Genomic DNA, 25,033 nt, shown 5'->3' on the forward strand with positions numbered 1-25,033 from the left:
CCTTTTCCCTGGCCTCTAAAACCACAAGCCTGGCTGCGGAATTCGGGTCCACAGTGTGGGCTTTGAATAGCTTTGTGTAGGGAGAGGTTCAGAAAAGAAAGGAAAATGGTATCTGCTCGTCAGATGGAATGTGTTAAGCCATCGAGGAAGAATGCGAGGGTTTTAGCTCTGAGGGTCCGTCAGCAGGTCGGGTGACGAGTCATTCAGCGTGGGGACGGATTCCTGAGAAATGAAGCCTCGTGATGACATCATTCTTGCAAGATCGTCTGGGATCTGTGGTAGCCGCCTGCAAGTTCTTACCTTGGGGATTTTCATCACACGGGTTTTTTCCCAACCACACTTAATACCCATCCTGCCTTCTAACTCATCCACTTTTCTGCCAGCTAGAATTTTCACGGGTCTGTCTCACTGTCATGCCTGCTCCAGGGCATTCTTGGGACAGTGTGTGCTCCTCTCCGGATCACTCAGCACCCGTCCTCCTGACAGTCCTCCCTTCAGTCAGCACGCCTTTCGGCGGTGAGCCCGGCGCCGTGCTAGTCTGAGGGGATGAGGGCCAAGGAGGAGGGCAGGAGCGTGTAGGAGGGCACCCACCCAGACTCAGGGGATCAGGGAAGACACCGTGCTTTGAAGGTGGTGCCAGTCAGTAAATACGTGATGACTAAGTTAATAGCTCAGTGGAGTCTTGGAAGATGGGTGGGAGTTAGTCTAGGGAAGAGTCCAAGTGAGATATTTCCGTGAATGAAGACCCAAGTTTCCGTAGGTGAATAGGAAGAGGTAAGAGATGAAATTGGGCACGTGTCCTAGGGAGCCTCGTGGACCATGCTGAAGAGCCAAAATTGTATCCTGAGGAAGATGAGAAATGTTCAAAGGGCTTGGGAGTGGAGGTGAGGTGGCCAGATTTACAGCAGTCTGGGCTGTCAGGGAGACTAATCGGGGGCTTAATGCCATCCTCTGGAGGTGACGTGAGCATGAAGCAGGGTGATGCGAGGAGGGGTGGAGGTGAGAGGACAGAGTTGAGAAATATCCAGGATATAAACTTGGTAACTGGTGACTCATTAGTTCTGTGGGAGGGCGATATCCAGAAGACCCCCAGACTCTCAGTGTGGGAAAGATAAGGGGCCGCGTGCTCAGGCCGAGGTGCGAGCTCAGTTGGGGCATGCCGAGTTAGGGGAGGCTGCGGGGGACATGAGCCTGGTCGGGCAGACTCCCGGGTAGCTGGATACACGAATCCGAAGACAGAGGACAGTGCGCACTGAAGATGCTGTGGGCTCATCGTGTTCACAGCAGCTGAAGGTAGAACTACACAACAGCAGAGGCCCCCTGGAAATTATGGGGAAGGAGGAGGACAGTGGGCCAAGGACAGAAGCCAAGGGAGTGCCAATATTGTTAGTGCAGGAGAAGGAAAAGGGCCCTGTGGTAGAGACAAAGGAGAGTCAGAGACACGGGATCCCGGAGAGTCCCTTGCTGCTATGTGTTTCTCCCTCTCCCGAACCTTCCACTGCAGCCCCCCCAGCTGTCCTCATCCTCATAAGTAAGCTCCTTCACAACCTTAATTCTCCAGAGAGCCTTCACAGGTCAGAGCTGCTCCTACCCCAAAGCCCGTTCGCTGCAGCCTCCAGCCATCCCCCGTCTCCCTCCTGTAGAGATGTCCTGCATCTTCGAGGCTCGTGCAATTCACTTATAATGCCTGACCGTTCTGTCGAGCGACATCCCCATTTTCCTCTCCACCCCGCTGCTGCCATCCTGTCAGATAACTTCAGTGCTACGAGGGTGAACCATCAACGAGTCTCATAGTTCCCAGATGCCCTCACTTCACCTCAGCCCCTCCCCTCCGGCCTCCCACTCCCAGGAGACTCCCAGGAATGGTTAATGCCTGCCGGGCTTCCATTATATGGGCCGACACCCCACATCCTGCTCTCTGGGCACGACCAGCTCTCTCACCTCTTACCTCACTCCTGTCACTGTCTTGACCTGTTGACTCCCTCCTGACCTCCCCTCCTTCCTTAACCAGGTTAGACTCTCTGGCTGTTCATCGGAGGTGGTGCTTCCTGAAACCTTAGCTTTCTTCGCACTCCCACTCTCCCCCACACCTGACGAGGGCAACGCAAGGTCACCGTCTCTTCTCTGCTCCTGCCCCAAGCACACCGAGGAAATTGGGACCCCGTACAGAGACAGCCTTAGACATTCACCGTCTCCACTTTGTCATCCTCGTCCTTCTTCAGAGCTACAGAAAACCTAAGCCTTCCCATGGGGAAGTAGGAAAAGCCAAGCCGTGGCCAAAAGCCCGATCTCTCTCTCCCAAAATAGCTTCTCCACCTGCTCTGTTGCTGAATTTCCACACAGATGACCTTGGTACAACTCCTGACTGCCCTTTGCCACCTTTATTCTTCCCTTGGGCCAGTGACTTAACCTCCTCGAATCCTCGTTTCCTCAGCTTTAAAATCAGGACCCTGTGGTGGTGTTGCCGACCTCTGGGGCACTTTGTGCCAATTAGAAGAAGGTGCCCCTTTGGCCAAGCACACAGCGTAATGAGCTGGGCATGGCCTGCGGACCACAGTCCCCCTCCCCTCACCTGGGCACCCTGGTGCAGTGCCACCTTGAATCACCGTACACGGGGCCCCAACCACACCCACCTCTCCACCGGGCCTTGGGAAATATAGGCCATCCCAGGCACAGCACCGCGCCAAGAGCCTCACTGCGCAGAACCTCAGACAAAAGAGTTAACGTAGCCCACTGGGACTTGGACCAATGTGTGGGCATGCTCTGCCGGGATGGTGCCAGCGGCCATCTTCGGGCACTGGCTGCCAGCTCCATGAGGTTTATCAGTGGGCGCCCATTTCTCGTCAAGAGAGCGGAGCCCTGATAGACCGGAAGTGAGATGGTAAGTGAGGGAGCAGACCCATGGTCATAGTCAAGGGCTCTGGGCGGGCAAGGGGTAGTGCGAGGGCATAGGGAGTGGGAGAGTTGGACAGAGAAAGTGGTCAGGAGGGAAGGAGAACAGAAATGAGTAACAACCTCCCAAGGGCAACATTGCCTCAGGCACTGGACCAGAGGCTGCCCATCCCAGCCCCACACCCCAGATCTAGGGTGCTGCCCTCAGGAGCTCCCACCTCTGAGACGCTCCCCTAGGGGCCCCCTCACTAGCTGCCCATGACTGTCAAGCTCCCTACCCCACCAGCCCCGCAGAGTACTGGGCCCCTCCACCTGCCCACCCCCCTGGAGGGTTCAGGTAGGCCGTAGGGCATGTTTTGCTGTCCTTTTACTCCACTGCTAGTCCATCTGCCTCCATGGATGCCGCAGACCAGAATTTCTCCGAACCCAGGAGTGTGAAGGCCCCGTCCACCCTGTAAGAGTGGCTCTTCCTTAAGAGGAAATCACTGTGCAAAGGCAGCGAATAGTAGCCACCTGGGTATTTTTATGGAAGAAAGATGAATTATGCCATCACCCCTTCTGGCACAGAAATAATTTTCAGTAAAAGGTTAAAACCATCATGTTGTATCAATGAGAACTGTTCCATTATTCCAAGAATGATTGATTGGAAAGTACTTCCCTTACAGGAAAGTCAAAGTGATACAATGCAGCTTCCACTTTTAAAGCACTTTCCATTAAAAAAAAAAAATCATACCAATGTATAAAAATAGTTATACTGAAGATGTGAATCAACAGCTGAGGAATTTATTGGCACTTGAAAGCCCTGGGATATAAATAGATTCAACAATGAGAATGAATCTCAAGTAACTCTGGGCTGTGGCAACCTAACCTCCATTTTCACGGACACAAAAGAAAGTCATGTGTAGTTCATCGAATCCTCGCTGGCCACCTTGGAAATGAACACAGTGGAACGAGGTCCAACAGGGCAGGTCAACTCAAAGCACTGGGGGAGGCAATGGGAGAGACAGGGGACAGAGACAGGGCCTCTGCCCTCCAAGAGTTTTCAGATTGTCCCAGACTGTTGGCCTGTACACGACACAGCTGCCAGTACCGTGTCTTGAGGGAAGGGCGGAGGAATAGGAGATAGAAGGGAGAGAGCTTCTTCTTAACTTGGTGATTTCCTTCCTTCTGCCCTCGCTATGCTTCCCACAAACGGCCACTCTGTGGTGTAATGTCAACAGAATGTGGAAATCAGCTGGGTCTGGGTGCAGACTGCCACTTGCCAGCCGTATGACCCAGGACGAATTATTTCATGTCTCTAGGATTTGGCCCCGCAAGTGTTGCAGGGGGCAAGGGCCTGTGGTTGTAAAGATGAAATGTCTCGTGTGTGTATGTGAGCACCGAGCTTTGCAGCTCCTTGATGCGGAACACACAATAAACGTTCACTCCCTTCCTTAGGCTGCCACTCCTCTGTGAAGGTTAAGGAGTACTTAATTTTTCCACCCCTTTCATGCTTAAATTTCAAAGAGCTTTTCCATCATGGGATATAATGTGATTTTCAGGGTAGCTTTTGCTGGTCTTCGTGGTTTGGAGTCGATGGCCCCGGTCCTCCAAGGGCTTCCCAACTTTGCTGTATTTGGGGATTCAGAGGCCCAATAGGTGCTCCCTTTGCAAAGAAGAACAAGCAACACCCACCCCACCCCACCTGGGACCAGGGCAGCTGAGAAGTGGCCCATTGGCAATCATTAATGGAGCATATATTATATATGATCACATATTGTAGAAGGGTTGTATAACTCTGAGGAATCAAGGAAAGAACTAGACAAGTTTTCTGATCTCCCATAAGACTTCCACATATGGTGTCATCTCAGTCGAGGCTCTTGGATCTTGGTTGAAAACAGCAGTCCAGTTGTGATCCCAGGTCGGGACCCTGGGTGCCGTCACCACAAGGCTTCCGCTACCATCTCGGACCTCAGTTGCTCTGCAGTCACTGTCACGGCCAGAAAGTTCCTCCCAGTCCCCTTGACTTTCAGGTGGATGTCACTGCCCAGTCCTTCATTGCAAGGGAAACTTCCTGGATGAGATGACAAGATGGGGGTTCTCCATGCAAGAAGGAGCACCTCTCAATTCGGTTCACCCTGACTTGGAGTCGATGTCCACTTAATTGAATTAAAAGAAAGGAAAATTACTCGACGCTAAAATTGGCCCATTTGTAAATTCACGAAGAGTGACTGATGAGATTTTACTAAAGAAGTTTTAAAAATCAGCTTTGATTAAAAACTTTAAAATGTCTGCTTACCTAGGTAAAACTGACAATCATGGTAGGCCTATATACCCCACAGAGTTTCTCCAGTGATTAGCATTTTGTCACATTTGTTTTACTGCTGCCTCTCAAAGTACACAAATGTACTTTTTTTGGATAAGTCATTTGAGAGTAAGTTGCAGACATCATGACTCTACACCTCTTATGACTTCAGAAAAGACCTCCTGAGAATGAGGACATAACAAAACTACAATATAATGATCAGGGATGCCTGAGTGGCTCAGGTGGTTAAGCGGCTGCCTTCGGCTCAGGTCATGATCCCAGCATCCTGGGATCGAGTCCCACATCAGGCTCCCTGATAGGCAGGGAGCCTGCTTCTCCCTCTGCCTCTGCCTGCCACTCTGTCTGCCTGTGCTTGCTCTCTCCCTCTCTCTGACAAATAAATTTTAAAAGTCTTTAAAAAAAAAAAAAACTATAAAAAGCACTTTTGAGACATTATTGGACTATGCATATAAGATTATTTCAGTGTTAAGCTTCTTGAATTTGATCATTGTAATCTTTTTGGTCCAGGAGGCAATCCAAGAGTTTGTATGGCATTTAATTGTCAGGCTATTTTAGGCTCCTTTAATAGGAAACAGGTCGGGGCGCCTGGGTGGCTCAGTGGGTTAAGCCGCTGCCTTCGGCTCAGGTCATGATCTCAGGGTCCTGGGATCGAGCCCCGCATCAGGCTCTCTGCTCAGCAGGGAGTCTGCTTCCTCCTCTCTCTCTGCCTGCCTCTCTGCCTGCTTGTGATCTCTGTCTGTCAAATAAATAAAATAGGAAACAGGTCCTCAACCTTGTCTTTCATGATATTATTTTTTTGAAAAGCAGAAGTTCATTGAAAAGCACAAGTTCATTGTTTCGTAGCATTTTTCTCCATTTAGGTTTGTCCAGTGCTTCCCTGTGATCTGAGTTAGGTGATGCATTTTAGGCAGGAATACTACACAAGTGACATTATGTCCTTGTCAAGGCCCCACATTGGGGAACATGCGATGGCAGTTTGTCTCATGATTGGTTTGTTGCTCACTTGGTCAAGGTGGTGTCCCCCAGGTTTCTCTGCTAGACCTTTATTGGTTATGACTAGGCCATCTGTATGGAGATACTTTCAAACTTGTAAATATCATATCCTCATCAAACCTTTATCCAGCAGTTTTAAAAGCATCCATTGATGATTCTTGCCTGAATCAATTATTAGTATGATCGTTGCAAAGTGGTGATTTTTCGAACTTCCTGTATTTATTAATTGGTGTTCTACTTTAAGGAAGTTTTTCCCTTCTATGTTATTTATTTTTTCATTTATCTACTTAAAATCAGTATAGACTTGTGAATTCAGTTTTTTTAAAGATTCATTTATTTATTCAGGGTTGGAGGGGCGGAGGGTGAGGGAGTCCCAAGCAAACTCCACACTGGGCACAGAGCCTGACTCAGAGGTCGATCTCACAACCCCAAGATCATGACCTGAACCAAAACCAAGAGTCAGATCGTTAACTGACTGTGCCACACAGGCACCCCAGACTCATGGATTCTTTTTTTTTTTTTTTAAGATTTTATTTATTTATTTATTTGACAGAGATCACAAGTAGGCAGAGAGGCAGGCAGAGAGAGAGAGGGAAGCAGGCTCCCCGCCAAGCAGAGAGCCCAATGCGGTGCTCAATCCCAGGACCCTGGGATCATGACCCAAGCCAAAGGCAGAGGCTTTAACCCACTGAGCCAATTTTCAAGTGATTGTTAACAATTTATCTCTTACCCATCCTTTCTATAAATTACTTCTGCATTTGTGGATGGGTCAACCATACCGCACGGAGATTTCTTTTTTTACGTGGACTTGAACATTTAACCTGCACCACACTATTTACAAAGGCAGACAGGAAATAAAAAACTGAACTTTTTATGGGGGTTTTTGGTTGAACACATAGGTTATCAAAGCAATTTTAAGTAGCTGTGGCAAAATTGATACACTGAGAAGACACATGGGAACAGGCCCTTCTAAAGAAAGGAAGGAGGGCGCCTGGGTGGCTCAGTGGGTTGAGCCACTGCCTTCGGCTCCTGTCATGATCCCAGGGTCCTGGGATTGAGCCCCGCGTCAGGCTCTCTGCTCAGCGGGGAGCCTGCTTCCCCCTCTCTCTCTGCCTGCCTCTCTGCCTACTTGTGGTCTCTGTCAAATAAATAAGCAAAATCTTAAAAAAAAATAAAGAAAGGAAGGAAAGGGGTTTTGCAGGAAGACATGAGAAAAGAGTGGCATGATCATACTTCCTGACTGGACACAGAAAGGGGGCGTGGCAGGACAAAGTCGGGTGGGCAAAGAGCAAGGCGATGGAGCGAATAGGGGAGTGAGGTGGAAAGGTTGAGTTAAAGTAGCAGCATGAGTCCTGTGAGTTGAATTTGGGTCAGAAAACTGCGAAGCAAGGAATGACAAATTCACAAAATCCCTATGAGATAGTAATTGTTTCATTACTTGTAAGAAAACTAAGTCACAGAGAAATTACATTAGTTTTCCCAGTGTCACAGAGCTAGTAAGTGGCAAAGCCAAGATTCAAATACTGATCTGACTTCAAAGCCACACCGCTGGAAGAGAAACATCGACAGGAGAACAGAGGTGGAATGAGGGCTCACGATGTAAGGCCTGATAGGTTCCTGTATGCCAATCATAACAATTAATTAACCTGGCCCACAGTAAGTCTTAAAAATTATCCCAACCATGCACTTTAATCAGCAGTAAACCAAGGGCACTTAGATTTTGCCAAAGTTTTCAAAACTTCCATTACACTCCTACGTGACTCAATGTCCCCCATCCTCCAACCCTGCCTATATAAAAATCAGCTTTATTGAAATATCATTTTCACACATAAGATTTCACCCATTTTAAGTGTATGATTCAATGAGTTTCGACAAATGCAGAGTCATTTACCCACCAATCATAATTACAGAACTTTCTATCACTCCAGAAATTTCCCTGTGCAGCCCCTGTAGAGTTGATATTCTCCAGCACCTGGCCTGCTTTTTGTTGATATACATAGGCCTTTTCTAGAATTTCATATAAATGAAACCATGCAAGATAGTATGTAGTCTTTTGTGTCTGGCTTCTTTCACTTAAGATAATGCTTTTGAGATCCATCCATGTTGTATAAGCAATTTGTTCCTTTCTGTTGCTAAGTAGTGTTCCCCTCTGTGGATGTACCACAGTCATCTGTTCAAGGACATCTGGATCATTTCCAACCTGGAGCGGTTTTAAAGCTCCTATAAACATTCACATGCAAACCTTTATGTGCATATGTTTCCATTCCTCTACATAAATACCTAAAAAGGGAAATGCTAAGCTATATGATAAGTGTTTGCTGAATGATGGAAGAAACTGCCAAAAACTATTTTCCAAAGTGTCTGTATCATTTTGCATTCCCACAACAGATAAGAATTCCAGCTGTTCCACTGGAACAAAAGTCAGTATTCTCAGTCTTTTTAATTTAGCCTCTCTAATGGGTATGTAGTATTATCTCATTGTGTTTTTAGTCTGCACTTCCCTAATGTTTAATGATGTTGAGCATCTTTTTATATACTTATTTGCCATCATCTATCTTCTTTGATGAAGTCTCTGTTCAAATCTTTTGCCAATTTTTATTGGGGTTTTTCTCTTGGGGTTTGCACTATTGAAATATAAGAAGGTTTTATCAGATATATGGGTTTAAGATTTTATTTATTTGAGACAGAGAGGGAGAGAAAACAAGCAGGGGGTGGGCAGAGGAAGAAGGCGAGGGACAAGCACACTCCCTGCTGAGCATGCAGCATGACCTGAGATCATGACCTGAACCAAAATCAGATGCTTAACCAACTGAACCACCCAGGCACCCCATGAGAGATGTGTTTTACAAATATCTTCTCCCAGTTCATGGCTTGTCTTTTGGTATTCTTTTAAAGTTTTAAATCTTGATAAAGTCAAATTTATCAGTTAAGTGTTTTATGCTTCTGATATCTTAAGAAATCTGCCTAACACAGGGTTACAGATATTTTCTCCTCAATTTTCGTCTAGATGTTTTGTTGTTTTAACCCTTATATTTGGGTCTCTGGGCCACTTGGAGTTAATGTTTGTGTATGGTCTGAAGTTGCATGTTTTTCCATGTGGATATCCATTTCCTCCAGCATCATTTGTTGAAAACGCTATCCTTCCCTCCACTGAATTACCTGTTAAAAATAAGTTGCTGGTGTATTTACAGACTCTCTTTCTGTTCAAGTGATCTAAGTGTCTATCTTTACATCAATATCTCCACTGTCTGATTACTATATCTTATGGTAAGTCTTGAAATCAATTTACATCTTCCAACTTTGTTCTTTTTCAAAATTGTTTTATCTACTCTAGGTCCTTTGTATTTCCATATAAATTTTAGAAATCAGTTTACCGATTTCTAAAAATTTCTACCTTGGGATTTTTTATTGGAATTACACTGAATCTTTGCATCAGTTTAAGAAGAATTGACATGTTAACAATATTGAGTTTTCCAATTCATGAACATGGTTTATCTCACCATTTATTTGTTTTCATTAATCTCTTTTACTTTCCATAGTAAGAGTTATACATTTTGCACATATTCATTCATATTGCACAGATTCATTTAACCCTAAATAATTCATATTTTTGATGCTACTTAGTGGTGTGTTTTGATAATTTAAATTTTTTACTGTTCATTGCTGCTATATACAAATACAGTTGATTTTTTTATATTGACCTTGTGTCCTATGACCTTGCTGAATCTACTATTTCTAGTAGCTTTTTTGCTGAATTTCTCAGGATTTTTATACCATCTGCTAAGAAAGAGTTTTACTTCTTCCTTTCAAATCTGTTGACTTTTCTTTCTTTTCTTATCTTATTGCACTGAACAGCAATCCAGTATGATGTCAAATAGAATGAGTATAGACATCCTTGATTTGTTTCCAGTATGAAGGGAGAATCATTCAATCTTTCTCATTAAGTATGATGATAACTGTGGATTTTTCATAAATGCCCTTTATCAAGAAGATCAATTTATACCTTCTATTTCAAATTTGTTGAGTTTTTATTATAAATGGATGTAGAATTTTTTCAAATGCTTTTTCTGCTTCTAAAATTATCATAAGGCTTTTAATTCAGTGAACTACACTGATATTTTAATGTTAATTAGTTTTAAATTTAATTAGTTTTAATGTTAAATTAATCTTGCATTCCTGGGATAAACCCTATTGGTCATGAGATGCATGCACGCATACATACACACGTACACAGAGTTTACTAAACTTTTTTAAGGTTTTTGCATCTAAGCTTATGAGAAACATTGATCTGTTTTGTCTTTTTGTTTCTTGAATTTCTTTTTTGGGACCTTTGCAGTCTCTACAAACACAGTGTATAGCACTAAGAATGAAAGGAAATCAGGTTGTGAAAATCACTGTTGCCTAAATAATGCTTCCAACACACACAGTTTCACCAAACACTGTGTTTCCCTGGCTTTGGCTATAATGGGAAGCAATTTAAATTATTTCAATAGTCTTTTCAGATATACGTACAATGTGTTTTATACTTTGCTAAAGATCTTGTCTAGCTAAACAGCCCAATAGACGACAGTATTATATAAAACTGATTTCTGGGGGCGCCTGGGTGGCTCAGTGGGTTGAGCCGCTGCCTTCGGCTCAGGTCATGATCTCGGGGTCCTGGGATCGAGTCCCGCATCGGGCTCTCCGCTCAGCAGGGAGCCTGCTTCCCTCTCTCTTTCTCTCTCTCTCTGCCTGCCTCTCAGTCTACTTGTGATCTCTCTCTGTCAAATCAATAAATAAAATCTTTAAAAAAAAAACAAAACAAAACAAAACAAAACAAAACTGATTTCTGGCAGTGATGCTACAATGTTTCCCTGCAGCCCTGTGCCTTTGCACTGGTTAGGCTACAAGTTAAATGTGAGAGAGGTACAGAAATATGACTTACCTATTCATAAAATATTTTTATTCTCCTAAGGTCTTTTTTGGAAAACTATAAGCTTATAAAAAGCTTAAGCAATAATTTAAAAGATACATAAAAGAGAAAATACTGCCCCCCTTTCTTGTAAATAAGAAAACCAAATATTAACACTGTTGCTTTGCTCTGCTGTAGACTAATGGAGGGCAAGAGCAGGGTCTCTCTCCATTGTTTCCACCAGGAAAGAGTAATATAAACAATTGCAAAGCATCTAGATGGTGCCTGACACATTCTGGGCCCTCAGAAAACATTTATAGGAGGAAGGAAAGTGTTGAATTCACACCTGCGTTATTATGACTCCTTGGCAAGTTTAATACTGACTGCTTTATCTGTGTAAACAAGGGGAAATGTCATTCTCCTTAAAGCCATTCACTGTCTCATGAGCTCACTCTGTTCCTTCCTCCTCCTGTGTCTTTGTTCCTTGAGGCCTCCTTTCTCTATAAATCTGTCTCATCTGGAAGAACTCCCTTCTTCAAGGAGGCGGTCTTCAAACTCTTTCTTAGGATCCAATAACATTTACAAACTCTGCCACACTACTTAGCATTTAATCCACAATGTCTTCTAACCCTTTACTAGCACCCGTCACTGTCCTGGCCATAGAGCTCATTGAATACTTCCATTGCAACTGGAACAATCTTGCAGGCCAAGGCTCTTCATGAAGGCCGAAGGAGAGCCTCAAGATTTGTTATGAAAACCCCTGGGTGTAAGGAACAACAAACTGGGAAAAACTGGAAAATGAAAGCTATTAAATACCTGATTTAAAGCTATTAAATACCAGAATGATTTTTGTTCGGTGAACACATGACTAGGTATTACCCTCCCTGAGGCGGAAGTCAACAGACTTTGGGATTTTCTATTTCTATGGGTCCGTATATGTACTTTACCAACTCAGACCTTTGGAGCTTCAGAGAAAAGGGAGAGAGACTGTTTTGTCCCTACAGTTAGTTTGAAAATAATATCTGAATAGCTCTCACCGCGTACTGCATCCACTAATTCTAGGACAAAAGCAGGAAATATACAAGATGAACCTGGAGCATTTTATAGTATCAGAAAGTAAAGCACTCAAAAAACAAAGCAATGGGATTATGTCAAATGGACACAGGAGCCAACTGAAAGAGCTCCCTATGGCCAAAGCTGGAACAATTACTATAAAATAATTATAGTACTGGGTTATAGCCCAAAATACAAAATATTTTTTAAAGACCCATGAGTTCATTCAGATATAATTAGGTGACTGAATAAATGCAAAGGGGGGGGGGAGACAAATTTCCCATAGAGAATTCCAAATAATACTCTGCCTTATCCCTTAAGCGTGGACTACACTTCGTGACTTGCTTCCAAAAAGTACAGTATGAAAAGAGGGAGGAAAGTAACTTTACAGTGGAGAAACCTGGCAAAGACTGCCTCAGCCAAGTAATCGAGATTAACATTCTCAGTGGCAAAGTCCTCTTGACAGTATGTACCCTTGATAAATGTGATGAGAGAACGACACATCACCTCTGTGGTCTTCCTCCCAAAAACCCTAACCACAGCCTAACTATGAGGAAAACAGATTCCAACTGAGGCACATTCTGCAGAATATCTGACCAATCCTCAAAACAATCAAGGTCAGGTCACCTGAGTGGCTCAGTCATTAAGCATCTACCTTCGGCTCAGTCATGATTCTAGGGTCATGGGATCGAGCTCCCCATCCAGCTCCTTGCTCAGCGGGAAGCCCACTTCTCCCTTTCCCATTCCCCCTGCTTGTGTTCCCTCTCTCACTGTGTCTCTCTCTGTCAAATAAATAAAATCTTAAAAAAAAAAAAAACTATCAAAGTCATAGAAAATAAAGGATGTCCAAGAAACTGTCACAGCCCATAGGAGTCTAAGGAGACATGACAACTAAATGTAACAGGGTATCCTGGAGAAGATCCTGGGACAGAAAAAGGACATTAAGCAAACTAGTGAAATCTGAATAAAGCAGAGTTCATCTAGTATCAATAACATTTCATTCATTATGACAAATGCACCATATTACCAGAGGTTACCAGAAGTTACCAGACCGGATGTGGGGTATATGGAAACCTATGTATTATCCTTTTACTTTTTATGTAAATCTAAAACTCTTCTACAATAAAAGGTATACTTAAATATTTCTCAACTACAGTCTGGGCACCAGGTGACTACATGCTTATGTCCACAACTGTGCTTTTAATTACAGGGTGCTGGTGACAGTTTCGTGGGGGCTTTGGCCTTCTACCTGGCTTACTACCCAAATCTGCCCTTGGAAGAAATGCTCAAGAGATCCAATTCCATCGCAGCTGTCAGTGTCCAGTCTGCAGGAACACAGTCATCTTATCCATACAAAAAAGACCTGCCACTTGATCTGTTTTGATTGCTACTAACCCTAAAATAAATGTACCTGGAAATAAAATGGACTGGTGAGAGGGAGGTGGCCTCTCTCAGCCAGCAACTTACTATAAAAGATCCTCTTCTCCTTTCTTTGCAAATATGTTCATTTCTGAAGTCATTCTCAGCCTTTCATTTACTTTTTTATAATGATGATTTCTTCACTTTTCGTGTATTTGCAAGAGCCAACCAAAATTAAGGAGTCCACGACTGGGACCTGTACAAACATTACGAGGACCAGGAATCAGCAAACTCACTTGCCAACAGTTCATGAATGCTGTATGTCCGCCACAGAGCAGGGCTTGTGGACGACAGTGTCTAGAGTCCGAGCAGAGAATGTTAAGCAAGAGAAGGGGGCATGTGAATTGGGCTGTTCAGGCAGGTCCTAAGAGAGACGGTTGATATTCAGGTTAGTGTTGTAGAAGCTTCTGTTTTGCGAGAGAAGCCAGAAGTTTGGATGTTTATTGAAATTTCTTCAATGCTTAAGTATCAGCAATTGATTTTTTAAAAATGTAAACACCACCTGTGGGCCACATGCAGGGCTTGTGCTGAAGAGACAAGTCATTTAAGCCAGATTTTAAGCTGTTGGTTTGCTTTTTTTTTAATGTTGATTCATGTGTGTCACAGGCCCTTTATAGCAGGCTTAGGTAGGACCAGGTGAAGGATTTTTCTTGTAACCCAAAATGACTCTGTGTAGTTTCAACCAAAAAATAGCCAAGATCTCCCCTATTATAGCTTTGAACCAGAGACTGAACAAAAGATGCATGGTAGGCAAGCCATCATTCTTCTACATAAATGCTTTAAATGGTCTAGAATACAAACCAGCAAAACTCAAAATAAAAGCTGACCTTCTTACATTCAGTCAGAAATGTGAGGAGAAAACTGAGTATTTCTGAAAATCTGTAGGAAACAACAGCTTAAATGAGAAAGTATGTCAATCTGGATAGTGCAGTCTTACCTGAACATTAGGGATTATCGGTGGGATTTCCAAATTGGTTGGCTGTGTGCTGCCATGCCCCAGAAGCCCTACCGCGGCTCTATGGAAATACACTATTGCTCTTCCTTAAAAAAAAAAAAAAAAAAAAAAGGAAATCTAGAAGATAAAGGGGGTCCAAAGCATTCCTAGAAACTCCCAGCTACTGCTTCAGTGACTAGAGTTTCAAAATATGGACCTATGTCATTTTTCCTAATTATATAAGCACAAAACAAAAGTTCTGATGGTTTCTTTTGTGTTCGAAGGCTGGCCCCCTTCTTATTCCTGTTCACCATCACCGTCTCTGTTATTACACGGGAGTTTTTTCAAGATCACTCTGAAGACTGACTCTGCGTTTCCTATGAGGTACAAAGAGGAGCAGACTGGAAAGTCTTGCACAAGTTTCGCTATGGAAACTTTCTTTTATACGAACAATGGTTATTCTTTAGTGCTGTAGTTGTTTTTTATTTCAAAGAGTGGGGGAAAACATCACCAAGAGACAATAGCACAGGCTATTTTAATATTTTTTATTAAGGGCTATAAAAATATCCAGAAAGATAAATAAATGTGATGCAATGATATATGTCCTAATATGAAGAACTTTCTTTCGGTACATTGTTTTTCTTCACAATGGCCTTCAAATCACAGGAGGCAGTGATTCCGTGCCATTTCCTCTTCTTTTATAACACGCTGCACAATTTCTGAATCAGTACCCCGCCCTCAGTCTTCTCATTTATAAATCAAATTCATTTTCAATCCATTGTTTATAGGGAACGTATTTTCTTCTGTTCCACAAAGAGAACTTTTGTTTTCACTGAAAGAGAAAAATGGGTTGTAGCAGAACACTGAAGCTTTCATCACCCATTTTTAAATAAATATACGTATCACACCACAAGTACTCTCCTTTCTCTGATTTTACTATTCCTCTGACATGGGGATGGAAGAGATTTACAAACTCAGTTCCTAGAGACCAGAGAAACCTAGAGAAAATGGGAAGGAAATCAAGGGAAGGCTCCCCAGCCCATCGGTGCTGTCTTTGGTACCCCACAAGGTTATTTCCCACCCAATGTGAAATATCCAAATCAAAAAACAAAACTAGGAACAAAACATGGCAAACACTCAATGTCTGTACCCAGTGAAGGAACACACTTGCAGGCGATGAGCAAGACCAGACTGAGAGCTGGACTCCAGAGAAAAAGGCAACAAGAACTGAGCAGACCAAGGAAGAAAAGGCAGTCTGGCTACAGGAGTAAATACATACACATCAAATCGTATACTTCCAGAGATGACGTAATATCCGAATACAGATTTTCTAGTACAGTAATAGAACCAAAGTTATAACCCAAATCTCATTATTGAAAATACCCTAACAGAGTACACTCTCTGAAACAAAACCAAAAGTACTGATAGCCTGGGGCAAATGGCTCAGTCAGTTGAGCATTCAACTCTTGGTTTCAGCTCACCTCATGATCTCAGGGTCAGAGATCAAGCCCCACTTCGGGCTCCGTGCTCAGTCCAAAGTCTGTTCAAGATTCTCTTTTCCTCTTCCTTCCCCTCTTCCCCTCCCCCGTTAGTGTGTGTGTGTGTGTGTGTGTGTGTGCACACGCGTGGACACACATGCTCTCTCTCTCTCTAAAATAAATAAATAAAAATAAAATATTTTAAAAGGTACTAATTGCCTGGATGAAAGATCAGAGACCAGGAGTGCCTGGGTGGCTCAGCGGGTAAAGCCTCTCCCTTCAGCTCGGGTCGTGATCTCAGGGTCGTGGGATCGGTGGCATTGGGCTCTCTGTTCAGCGAGGAGCCTGCTTCCCCCTCTACCTGCCTCTCTGCCTACCTGTGATCTTTCTCTGTCAAATAAGTAAGTAAAATCTTAAATTTAAAAAAAAAAGGAAGAAAGAAAGAAAAGATCAGAGACTGGATGCTGAGCAGTAAGGTTTTCACTGTTCCTCTGATGCCTTATAGCACTCCCCAATTAAAAAAATAGTAATAGGAAAATTAATTTGGCTTCATGTCATAGAAAAAATAGGGAGGGGCGCTGGGTGGCTCAGTGGTTTAAAGCCTCTGCCTTCGGCTCAGGTCATGATCCCAGTGTCATGGGATCGAGCCCCACATCGGTCTCTCTGCTCCGCAGGAAGCCTGCTTCCTCCTCTCTCTCTGCCTGCCTCTCTGCTTACTTGTGATCTCTGTCTGTCAATAAATAAACAAAAAATATTTTTTAAAAATAGGGAGCCTGGAGTTGAAAAGATTGTGCTTATTAAACCCTGGCTCTACCATTTATATCTGCTGTGAGTCCTTGGAAAAATTTCTCACAATGTTCTGCCTTCAGTTTGCTTCCCTAAGAGCGGATAACTCCAACTCCCTCACAGGGCTGTTGCCAGATATACAGTTGGGTTGAAATGACACACTGCTATCCATAATCATAAACAGAAACTAATTTTCTGTCAAAATATTTGCTGCCTAATTCGTAGAAGAATGAATCTGTCAAGTTCTTTCCTTATATCTAACCTAAATCTATTCTGCTTCAATTAAAGTCTATATTGTCTTGTTTAGTCATCCAAGGAATCAAAACTGACAAGTTTTCATTCTCTTTATGGTTAGCCTTCACATATTTAGCAAAGTTAGTAAGTTTACGCCTCAGCCTTTAATCCTCCTTGGAAATCAGCATCTTGTTTTATATGAGGAAAAGGAGTTTGAAAAGACAGAAGCTGGTTCTAGGCAGATTATATTATGAAATGCTCAAATAATTGGGAACTTCTCTGTGTCCTTACCTGATTTCCTTTATAAAGCAGACTAACAAAACATTACCCTTAAATTAATTCTACTCACTGCAGGAACATCTACTGGGAGGACTGCCAAGCTATTTGGTACCTTGGGCAATAGGGCAGGCCCCTGGGCAAACATCAGCACGCTAGCCTGTGGGGCATTCAGGAGGTGGGCAGAAAGCCAGACAGTCCACTATCCCAGAACTTTCTCTTCTTCTGAAAAGACAAAGTCGTGCTGTCCAGGCTTAGACCGTTCCTTATCAGAAAAGTTCTAACAGTCTGTTTGAAATTTATATATGAATCTTCTCTCCCACTTTCAACTTAGGAACCAAACTGTTCATGGCTGTGTCCTTTCCCAATCTCAAAACTCAGAATCAATCTGACAAATAATTAGTTCCTAACACCTCTACACTAAGGATGAAAATCCTCATACATTCTCATACTGGAAATATAAAATGTTATTCAAGTAACATGAATGTTGCACAAGTTCCTAAAAATAAACCCGAGAGGAGCTAAACTCCAGAAAAACAATTACTTTACTGTAAAGTTCATCACTTTGTGTTTTTATTAGCTGATACAAAGAAATCAGAGGGAGAAGAGTTTCACACCAACTCAGTATCATATTGCTGTGGTCTGAAAAAATTTGTGCCCCCCTGCCCCAAATTCATATGGTGAAATCCTAACCCCCAAACACAATGGTATTGGGATGTGGGGCCTCTGGGAGGTGTTTTGGTCACGAGGGTGTGTTCCTGAGCGGGATTAATGCGCTATAAAGACCTCACAAGGGCTTGCCTGCCCTTCCACCATGTGAGGACACAAGAAGGCAGACTACGAACCAGGAAGAACGCCTTCCCCCAGAAAGCAACCGTGCTGGCACCTTGCCCTTGGGACCTCCTAGGCCCCAGAACTCTGAGAAATAAATTTCTGTTGTTTATAAGCTAATAGTGTATGTGGTATTTTGTTATAGCAACCCAAAAGGACCAAGACACATACCTGTCATTCTAATTTTTCTACCATATGAGGCATCATCCTGAAATCCAGACTCCCAGTTATTAGGTACAAACCAGGAATTCCTTTTTTATTATGGTAAAGAATGACCAAAACTATAACTGTAACACCATAAAAATAGCAGGGAATTTTATCCCCGTTAAAGAATGGAAATCATCCAATTTTACAACGGGGCTTCTCAGAGCCTTTTTTATATGCCTCTTCCCACTGGTACAGATCTTTTTTTTGAAGGTGATATTTTTATTTCTCTTAGTGATGAACGCAGCATAATGAATGGTTCAATGGTGGTTATGAGACCCTCTGTACCAACTCTGAAGGCAGCTATGAATGTAGCTGTTAGCCAGGATTTGTGCTAATATCCTGCCCAGAAGTCATGCACTGGTATGCTGGTTTTAGTGTCCTATGAAACCTCTCATTAATACGTCCCTATACAGAGTGGTTTAGGGCCGGGCTCTGGAGTCCAACTATCTTTTTTTTTTTTTTTTAAAGATTTTATTTATTTATCTGACAGAGAGAGATCACAAGCAGGCAGAGGCAGAGAGAGAGAGAGGAGGAAGCAGGCTCCCCGCTGAGCAGAGAGCCCGATGCGGGGCTCGATCCCAGGATCCTGAGATCATGACCCGAGCCGAAGGCAGCGGCTTAACCCACTGAGCCACCCAGGCACCCCGGAGTCCATCTATCTTGAGTTCAAATCTCTGTAACATATTTTAGCTGTGTGTCCTTGATTAAGATCCTTGGCATCAGATTCGTCATCTGTAGAACAGAGACTGCCTGGAGAGTACAGATGCTTGTGTTCTTATCTGAAGATAAGAGGCTTGTGCAGGTAAGCAAACAAGATAGAACTTTCCATTTTGTCTGACCATTCACAAACACTAGTTTGTCTCCTTTCTTTCAGGGATCGCCGTCTTTTATTGCCTACACTGTCCTTTTGTTGTTGTTTCCAGGGAGAAAGGACATTCGGTTCCTATTATTCCATCTTGGCCAGAAGTGAGAGTCTATGAGTGCGCATTCTTAGTTAATAAAAAAGGTGATTATGAGGTTAAGTATCCATCTTTTGTTATACAATGGATTAATTTTGGGTAATAAGATTGCAGTACCAATTCGATTCTGATCACCAACTGGGTATCTTACAATTCAATTCAATTCTGTTCTCTTTTCACGCCTAGCACAGCCATGGCTTATGGTCCCAAGAAGTATCCGAAGCGTGCGGCGGTCCACAGCACTGGATGCTGGATGAACTGACTCTTGTGTTTGCTCCTCGTCCACCTGCTGGTCCCCATAAACTGAGAAGAATGTCTCCCTCTCATCATTTTCCTAAGGAACAGACTTAAGTACACCCTAACAGGAGATGAAGTAAAGATCTGTGGGCAGGGTTTTATTAAGACTGATGGCAAGGTCCGAACTGATGTAACCTATGCTGTGGGTTTTACGGATGTCCTCAGCACTGACAAGCCTGGGGAGAATTTCCGTCTGACGTAGGACACCAAGGGTCACTTTGCTGTTCATCATGTTACACCTGAGGTCAAGCAGCAGTTGTGCAAAGTGAGTTAGATCTCTGTGGGGACAAAAGGAATCCCTCACCTGGCGACCCATGATGCTTGTACCATCTGCTATCCTGATCCCCTCATCAAGGTGAAGGACACCATTCAGACAGATCTGGACACTGCAAAGATGACTGGAGCCATCAAGTTTGACACTGGTCATCTGTGTACGGTGACCAGAGGTGCTAACTGGGAAGAACCGCTCTGACCACCGACAGACAGACACTCTGGCTCTTTTGATATAGTTCACGTGAAAGATGCCAATACAAGAGCTTTGCCACCAGCTCTCCAACATTTTTTTTATTGGCAAAGGCAACAAACCATCATTTCTCTTCCCCGTGGAAAGGGTATCTGCCTCACCACTGCTTAGGAGAGAGACAAGAGACTGGCAGCCAGAGCAGTGGGTAACATGGTCTACAAGTGATGTGACTGGAATCTTTGTACTTCAAGATAACACAGCATGATTTAAAAAAGGAGAAGAAGAAAAATCTTGCTTCCAGCTACCAGCGATTAGTAATTCAGGAACGGCCAGATGAAGTGACACATTAGGGCAGGTACGGGGAAGGGGCACACAGCCTCTACGCCCTCTCCCAGCAGGTCACTCTCCCACAGTCACTGCACAGTCACCAACCCAGAAGCTCCAGTACAGTTCTTATTCAGAAGCAAGTATCAAGAAGCTCTTCAGAATCAAGGGCACAAAAATGAAACCAATGGCCTGAAGTTTTAAAACAAATAATTTGTTTACTAGTTTACTTGATATAAATCTGCTCATGAAATCCAAAAACAAAATTGGGCTTCTACCAATAGCAATCAGCTGCTATCTTTTGTATGTAAGCAGGCAACCTGGCCTTGGGAACACTTGTGTCTTTTAGACAAACACTTCTATCAACTGAGACCATTTATATATTTTTTATGATTTTTATTTATTTATTTATTTACTTATCTGACAGAAAGAGCTAGCGAGAGAGAGAGAGAGAACAAGCAGGGGGAGCAGCAGGCAGAAGCAGAAGCAGGCTCCCCGCTGAGCAGGGAGCCCAACACAGCCCTGGACCCCAGGACCCTGGGATCATGACCTAAGCTGAAGGCAGACGCTGAACGAGTGAGCCACCCAGGCGCCTCTCTACTGAGACCGTTTAAAGTTACCATTTATTATGCCATTTTAGCAGACGGTACAAAATGGAAAATGACACTTCTTGCCTTCCTGCACTAACATATAGATGCCACACTCCTTTAATTCAAATCTGGACCTAACCGCTTGCCACTGTTCCACGATCCCAGGAGAATATTCCCTCCCCATCTGAAGACACTCTTTTCTGTTTCCAGAACAGTCTCACCTATTCTCGTTATATGGCTGGTTTCTTTCCCAGATCTACTCTATCTAAAGGCTAGGCTAAAGGTGGAATTTGCCTCTCCCCACTTTCATACTGTATCTCAGCATCCTGCTTGTGTCCCTCAAAGTACTGAGCAGAACATCATTTTTTCTTTCTTCTTCTCCCTTCCACACCAGACTGCAAGTACCAAGAGTGCAGACACTCAGCCTGAATGTGTCCTGGTGTATCCCAGCACCTGGCACAGCCACTGGCACTACAGTAAATGTTCAATACTCACTTGCTGACTGAACGCTAGAGAGTCAAAGGGCCTACAAAACCGCCAAGACAAGTTGAGCGTCAGTCTGGAAAGGGCGGCAGGCATTGAAAGCATCTGAATTTATTGTGGAGTAATTTCTCTGAATCTTACCAATTGGATCATAATGTAGGAGAGTCAGTTTCTCCCGTAGTCGGCTTCTCTTAGTGTTGAAGGAGTAACCTGTCCCAGCTTGGCTCAGCATTTTCACCAGAATGGTTCTAAGATTTAAAAATAAGCTATTACAAGCTGAAGAAATAGACTAAAATCAGTCATGGGAAGACGGCACATTTTGAGAACTCTGTCAAGTAGTATTAGCTGTGGGATTATCATTTAGCCCTAAGAAGGTTCAGTTCTAAGACAGCCTGCATTTTCCATAAACCACAATTTCAACGGCTCTGATACCCAAGGTTTGTTTCATTATAGAGTGCCTTGGTAATCAACTAACCAATCAACAAGATGAAACCACATTTTGGGAAAAGACTCAGACACCCACCACTGAGAAGCAGCAGAAGTCAGGAAGAGGGAAAATACAAAAGTCCCGGTAACCCTAGCTGGCCAGTCAGGAAGTCGTAAAGACGGCTATCTCAACAAAGCCCTATCTTCCAGGATATGCAACAGGAGTACAATCACAAGGGACAAAACAAAAAGACTGGAACTTTTACATTGCTAACATGTAAAACCTTGCTCTCCTTCATATTTTGTTGAACTTATAGTCATCCAAAACATAAAGTTCATGTTTTGCCTCACTAGTTCATCATTGCCTTTAATACCTTGTACTGTTACTTTTTCATGTCTGGCTTCCCTATGCAGACCAGGCTATTTTATTTCTCATCTAGTTCCAAAAAGAGTTTGTAGCATCTACTGATACACATCTTTGCCTCCCTTTCAATGTCCAGCACAGTACCTCATACATAAGAGGCACACAATATGTGTTAATTAAGAAAGACAGCAGTCATTCATTCAGAAAGATTTAACAAATACCTATTAAGTGCTTACTCTGTGGAATGCACTAGGGAAAATGAGGAGCTCTGTTAGTCTGTCCCTCCCCCCTCCAGGGACCAACAGAATAGTATGGAGGTGAGTTGTGTATGCGAGGTATATAAGGCAAGACATATCTGATAGATGCTCCAAGGATACAAAGAACATGAAAGGCAGGAAGTACCTCTAAAGCAACCAAAGGCAGGGAGATTCCTACAGAACCCTGAGGTGGGGAATTCTAACATAAATAACTGGACTGTGGGAAAAGAAAATTAATAAAACCTATATGGGAGAAAACACTAACTTACATGTTTTTCATTAACTTTCATCCAAAAAACCTAGTTTTATGAACTGTGATATGTCTTGGGTTGTAAGCAAAGGCTGCTTTAGAATGTTCCTTTTTTTTTTTTCCTGCAAAAGAATTCTCCTATTTTTAACACATAAAATCTTACTTCAGTTATTATCTACAAAATTTATTTTGAGATGCCAGTTTGGTATTTACAGTATCTCTGGTATAGCATGGACTCTTTAATCTGCGCTGTTTTTGAAATGCTTATTCCATGAATGCAAAGGATTACAAAACTCATTAAAACTGACTCTGTAGTTCAATCAAATCACAGTTTGTTAAGCCAGATCCCTGTCCTCAGACAAATGGCCCCCGGTCCTCCCTCTGAAGAAGCAGAAATATGGCGGTAATCCAAAGAGAGCATGGGAACCCTGATGGCTTGATTAGGAACAAGACAGCAAGAGTTCCTTCGGTTATTTGAACACTCACTTAAGTAGGTCAGTTGGGCAGGAGGGGAAATATTTTTTCAAAGACTTTACAGAGCCAAAACAATTCACCAACTAAGTAAGCCTCGAACCAACTTTCAGAAAATCGAGACCAAATGCTTAGTTTAACATAACGATGTGTTGCCAACGGCTGGAAAAACAAACCAAACATAAACAAATAAAGTTTAAAAAAAAAGAAAACCTTACTTACTTTGACTTGCTCTTGGCAACTTTCTCGCAGAGAGGAAGATTGAAAGAGAAAAGAAAATAGCAACTTATTATCTTTTTTATGCAAAGTTCATATTAATGTCTGTAATAAACAGGTAAGTGATGAAGTATGCAGTGGGTTGTCACTCAGGTAACTACTCCCTAGCTTGCAGAGATCCCCCTAGGATTCTAGAAAGAAGACAAAGATCCAATAAGACCAAAACATTTCTGGATGCAATGCTTTGCACAATCTCTCTTCGGTTGGACCGGTTACTTTTCAAATCTCTCTAAGATCTGTTCCACATGTTCCTCTTCTAAGGTGCAAAATATTTGCCCTGGAACAAGCCACTGGTTTGACAAGTTAACCCATGCACACTGCAACCACCACATCAGGTGGAGGAGGGAAACTAACCTAGAAGTTGACCTGGTGCAGGGAAGAGAGAGGACCTGGGGAGACAGACACTTCTTTCCCAGCCCAACTGTACTGACTTAGGGTAAGTTACTGCCCGTCTCAAGCCATTTCCTCATCTTCAGAATTTGAAACGAGTTAACTAAAAATTCTGAGGGTTCCCCCCACCCCCAGTTAGGACGTTCGGGAATTGTGCTACCACATCCGTACGGAGGGCGGGGAAAGCGCCCCATTACTGCTGACCAGACTCGACCGCTGTCTCGGAACCCACCCGGCCAAGAACTAGCGCCGCAGACCCCCATACGCAACCCGCCCCGCAAGGCGCTGCGCCGCGGGGCATGCCGGACGCTGTAGTCCTGAAGCCTAGGAGAGTCGTAGCGGCAGCCTTCCCGGCCGGCGCGCGCCCCCGGCCCCGCACCGTCCCGACGCCTTCCTCCCGCCCACGCCGCAGGCCCTGCCGCCGCCTCCAGCCCCACTTACAGGTGACCGCGGACAGGAACATGGTGACAATACACCCGCAGTCTCCTAAACGGGCCCAGAGTCGCTCAACAAACAACTGCTTCCGGGGCACAGGCCTGTTCCGGAAGAGAACGTCGAGGAGCTGCCTGGAGCCACGCCCCCCCAACTTAAGCGTCCAGTCCGGTCGCCACCTGTTTGTTGTGTTCATCGCAGGCCAGGCGTTTTACTTCTGTGGTGCTGGATGTTGGAGTCCCCTTCCCAAGCAAAGAGAGTTTAAAGCGCTCAGGTTCACGCCCCAAGCCCTGCGTCTTATTTCTGGGTCAGAGTTAGGCTTTTCCATACTTGTTTCACTAACTAATCGCCATCACCAGCATTAAAGCCGCAAAAACTTTATGTTTCTCAGCTGCTGTAGGCTCCACGACTCCCCCATATTTCCTTAAAATGTTGCCTTCTTTTGCCTCTCGCCATCCAACTTCACCTGGTTAAGAGCTGCTCTCAGTCCCTTTGGAGTTAGAACCCCCGCCTGAATATCCCCCATTCCTTAGTTGCCTGTTGGATTTCTAAGACGGCACCACCTTGTGCATCTATGTTAACTGCATCCCAGCACCTCGTGCCTGTAAAAGGGGCTGAATAACAGATTTCAGGCGCTCACATAACTTGCCTAATGTCACCGAACCAGTCAATGGCAGAGTCAGAATTCCAACTCAGGTCTTGTCTGATGGCCAAGACTCTTGTCTTTCCCACCAGACATTGGGACCTAGTAG

The 25,033-nt window shown here is 43.8% G+C and overlaps 2 protein-coding genes and 1 pseudogene across 5 annotated transcripts in view; 2 read left to right on the forward strand and 1 right to left on the reverse strand.

Annotated features, from left to right (window-relative positions):
- Positions 1-13,727, forward strand: part of RBKS (ribokinase) — an 83,411-nt gene extending 69,684 nt beyond the window's left edge. For all 3 annotated transcript variants that reach the window (XM_032845829.1, XM_032845830.1, XM_032845828.1), the window contains one exon: positions 13,345-13,727. In XM_032845829.1, coding sequence (XP_032701720.1) covers positions 13,345-13,518 — 174 coding nt within the window. In that variant the 3' untranslated portion in view covers positions 13,519-13,727. The remainder of the gene's footprint in view (positions 1-13,344) is intronic.
- A 1,291-nt stretch (positions 13,728-15,018) lies between these two features.
- Positions 15,019-24,492, reverse strand: MRPL33 (mitochondrial ribosomal protein L33). Of its 2 annotated transcripts, XM_032845832.1 has the most exons (4): positions 24,291-24,405; positions 23,406-23,424; positions 21,557-21,663; positions 15,019-15,319 (listed from the first exon to the last, which is right to left on the reverse strand). In XM_032845832.1, exons 1-4 carry the CDS (start codon positions 24,310-24,312, stop codon positions 15,270-15,272), a joined length of 198 nt encoding a protein of 65 aa, XP_032701723.1. In that variant the 5' UTR covers positions 24,313-24,405; the 3' UTR covers positions 15,019-15,269. The 2 variants fall into 2 exon arrangements, with proteins under 2 accessions (XP_032701723.1, XP_032701724.1); XM_032845833.1 differs by lacking the exons at positions 21,557-21,663; positions 23,406-23,424 and having other exon boundaries at positions 24,291-24,492.
- On the forward strand, positions 19,372-20,243 carry LOC116860051 (annotated as a pseudogene).
- Positions 24,493-25,033: the final 541 nt, after the last annotated feature.

This window comes from Lontra canadensis, unplaced genomic scaffold (genome assembly GCF_010015895.1).
Source record: "Lontra canadensis isolate GAN:19392208 unplaced genomic scaffold, GSC_riverotter_1.0 scaffold170, whole genome shotgun sequence".
Classification (NCBI taxonomy): domain Eukaryota; kingdom Metazoa; phylum Chordata; class Mammalia; order Carnivora; family Mustelidae; genus Lontra; species Lontra canadensis.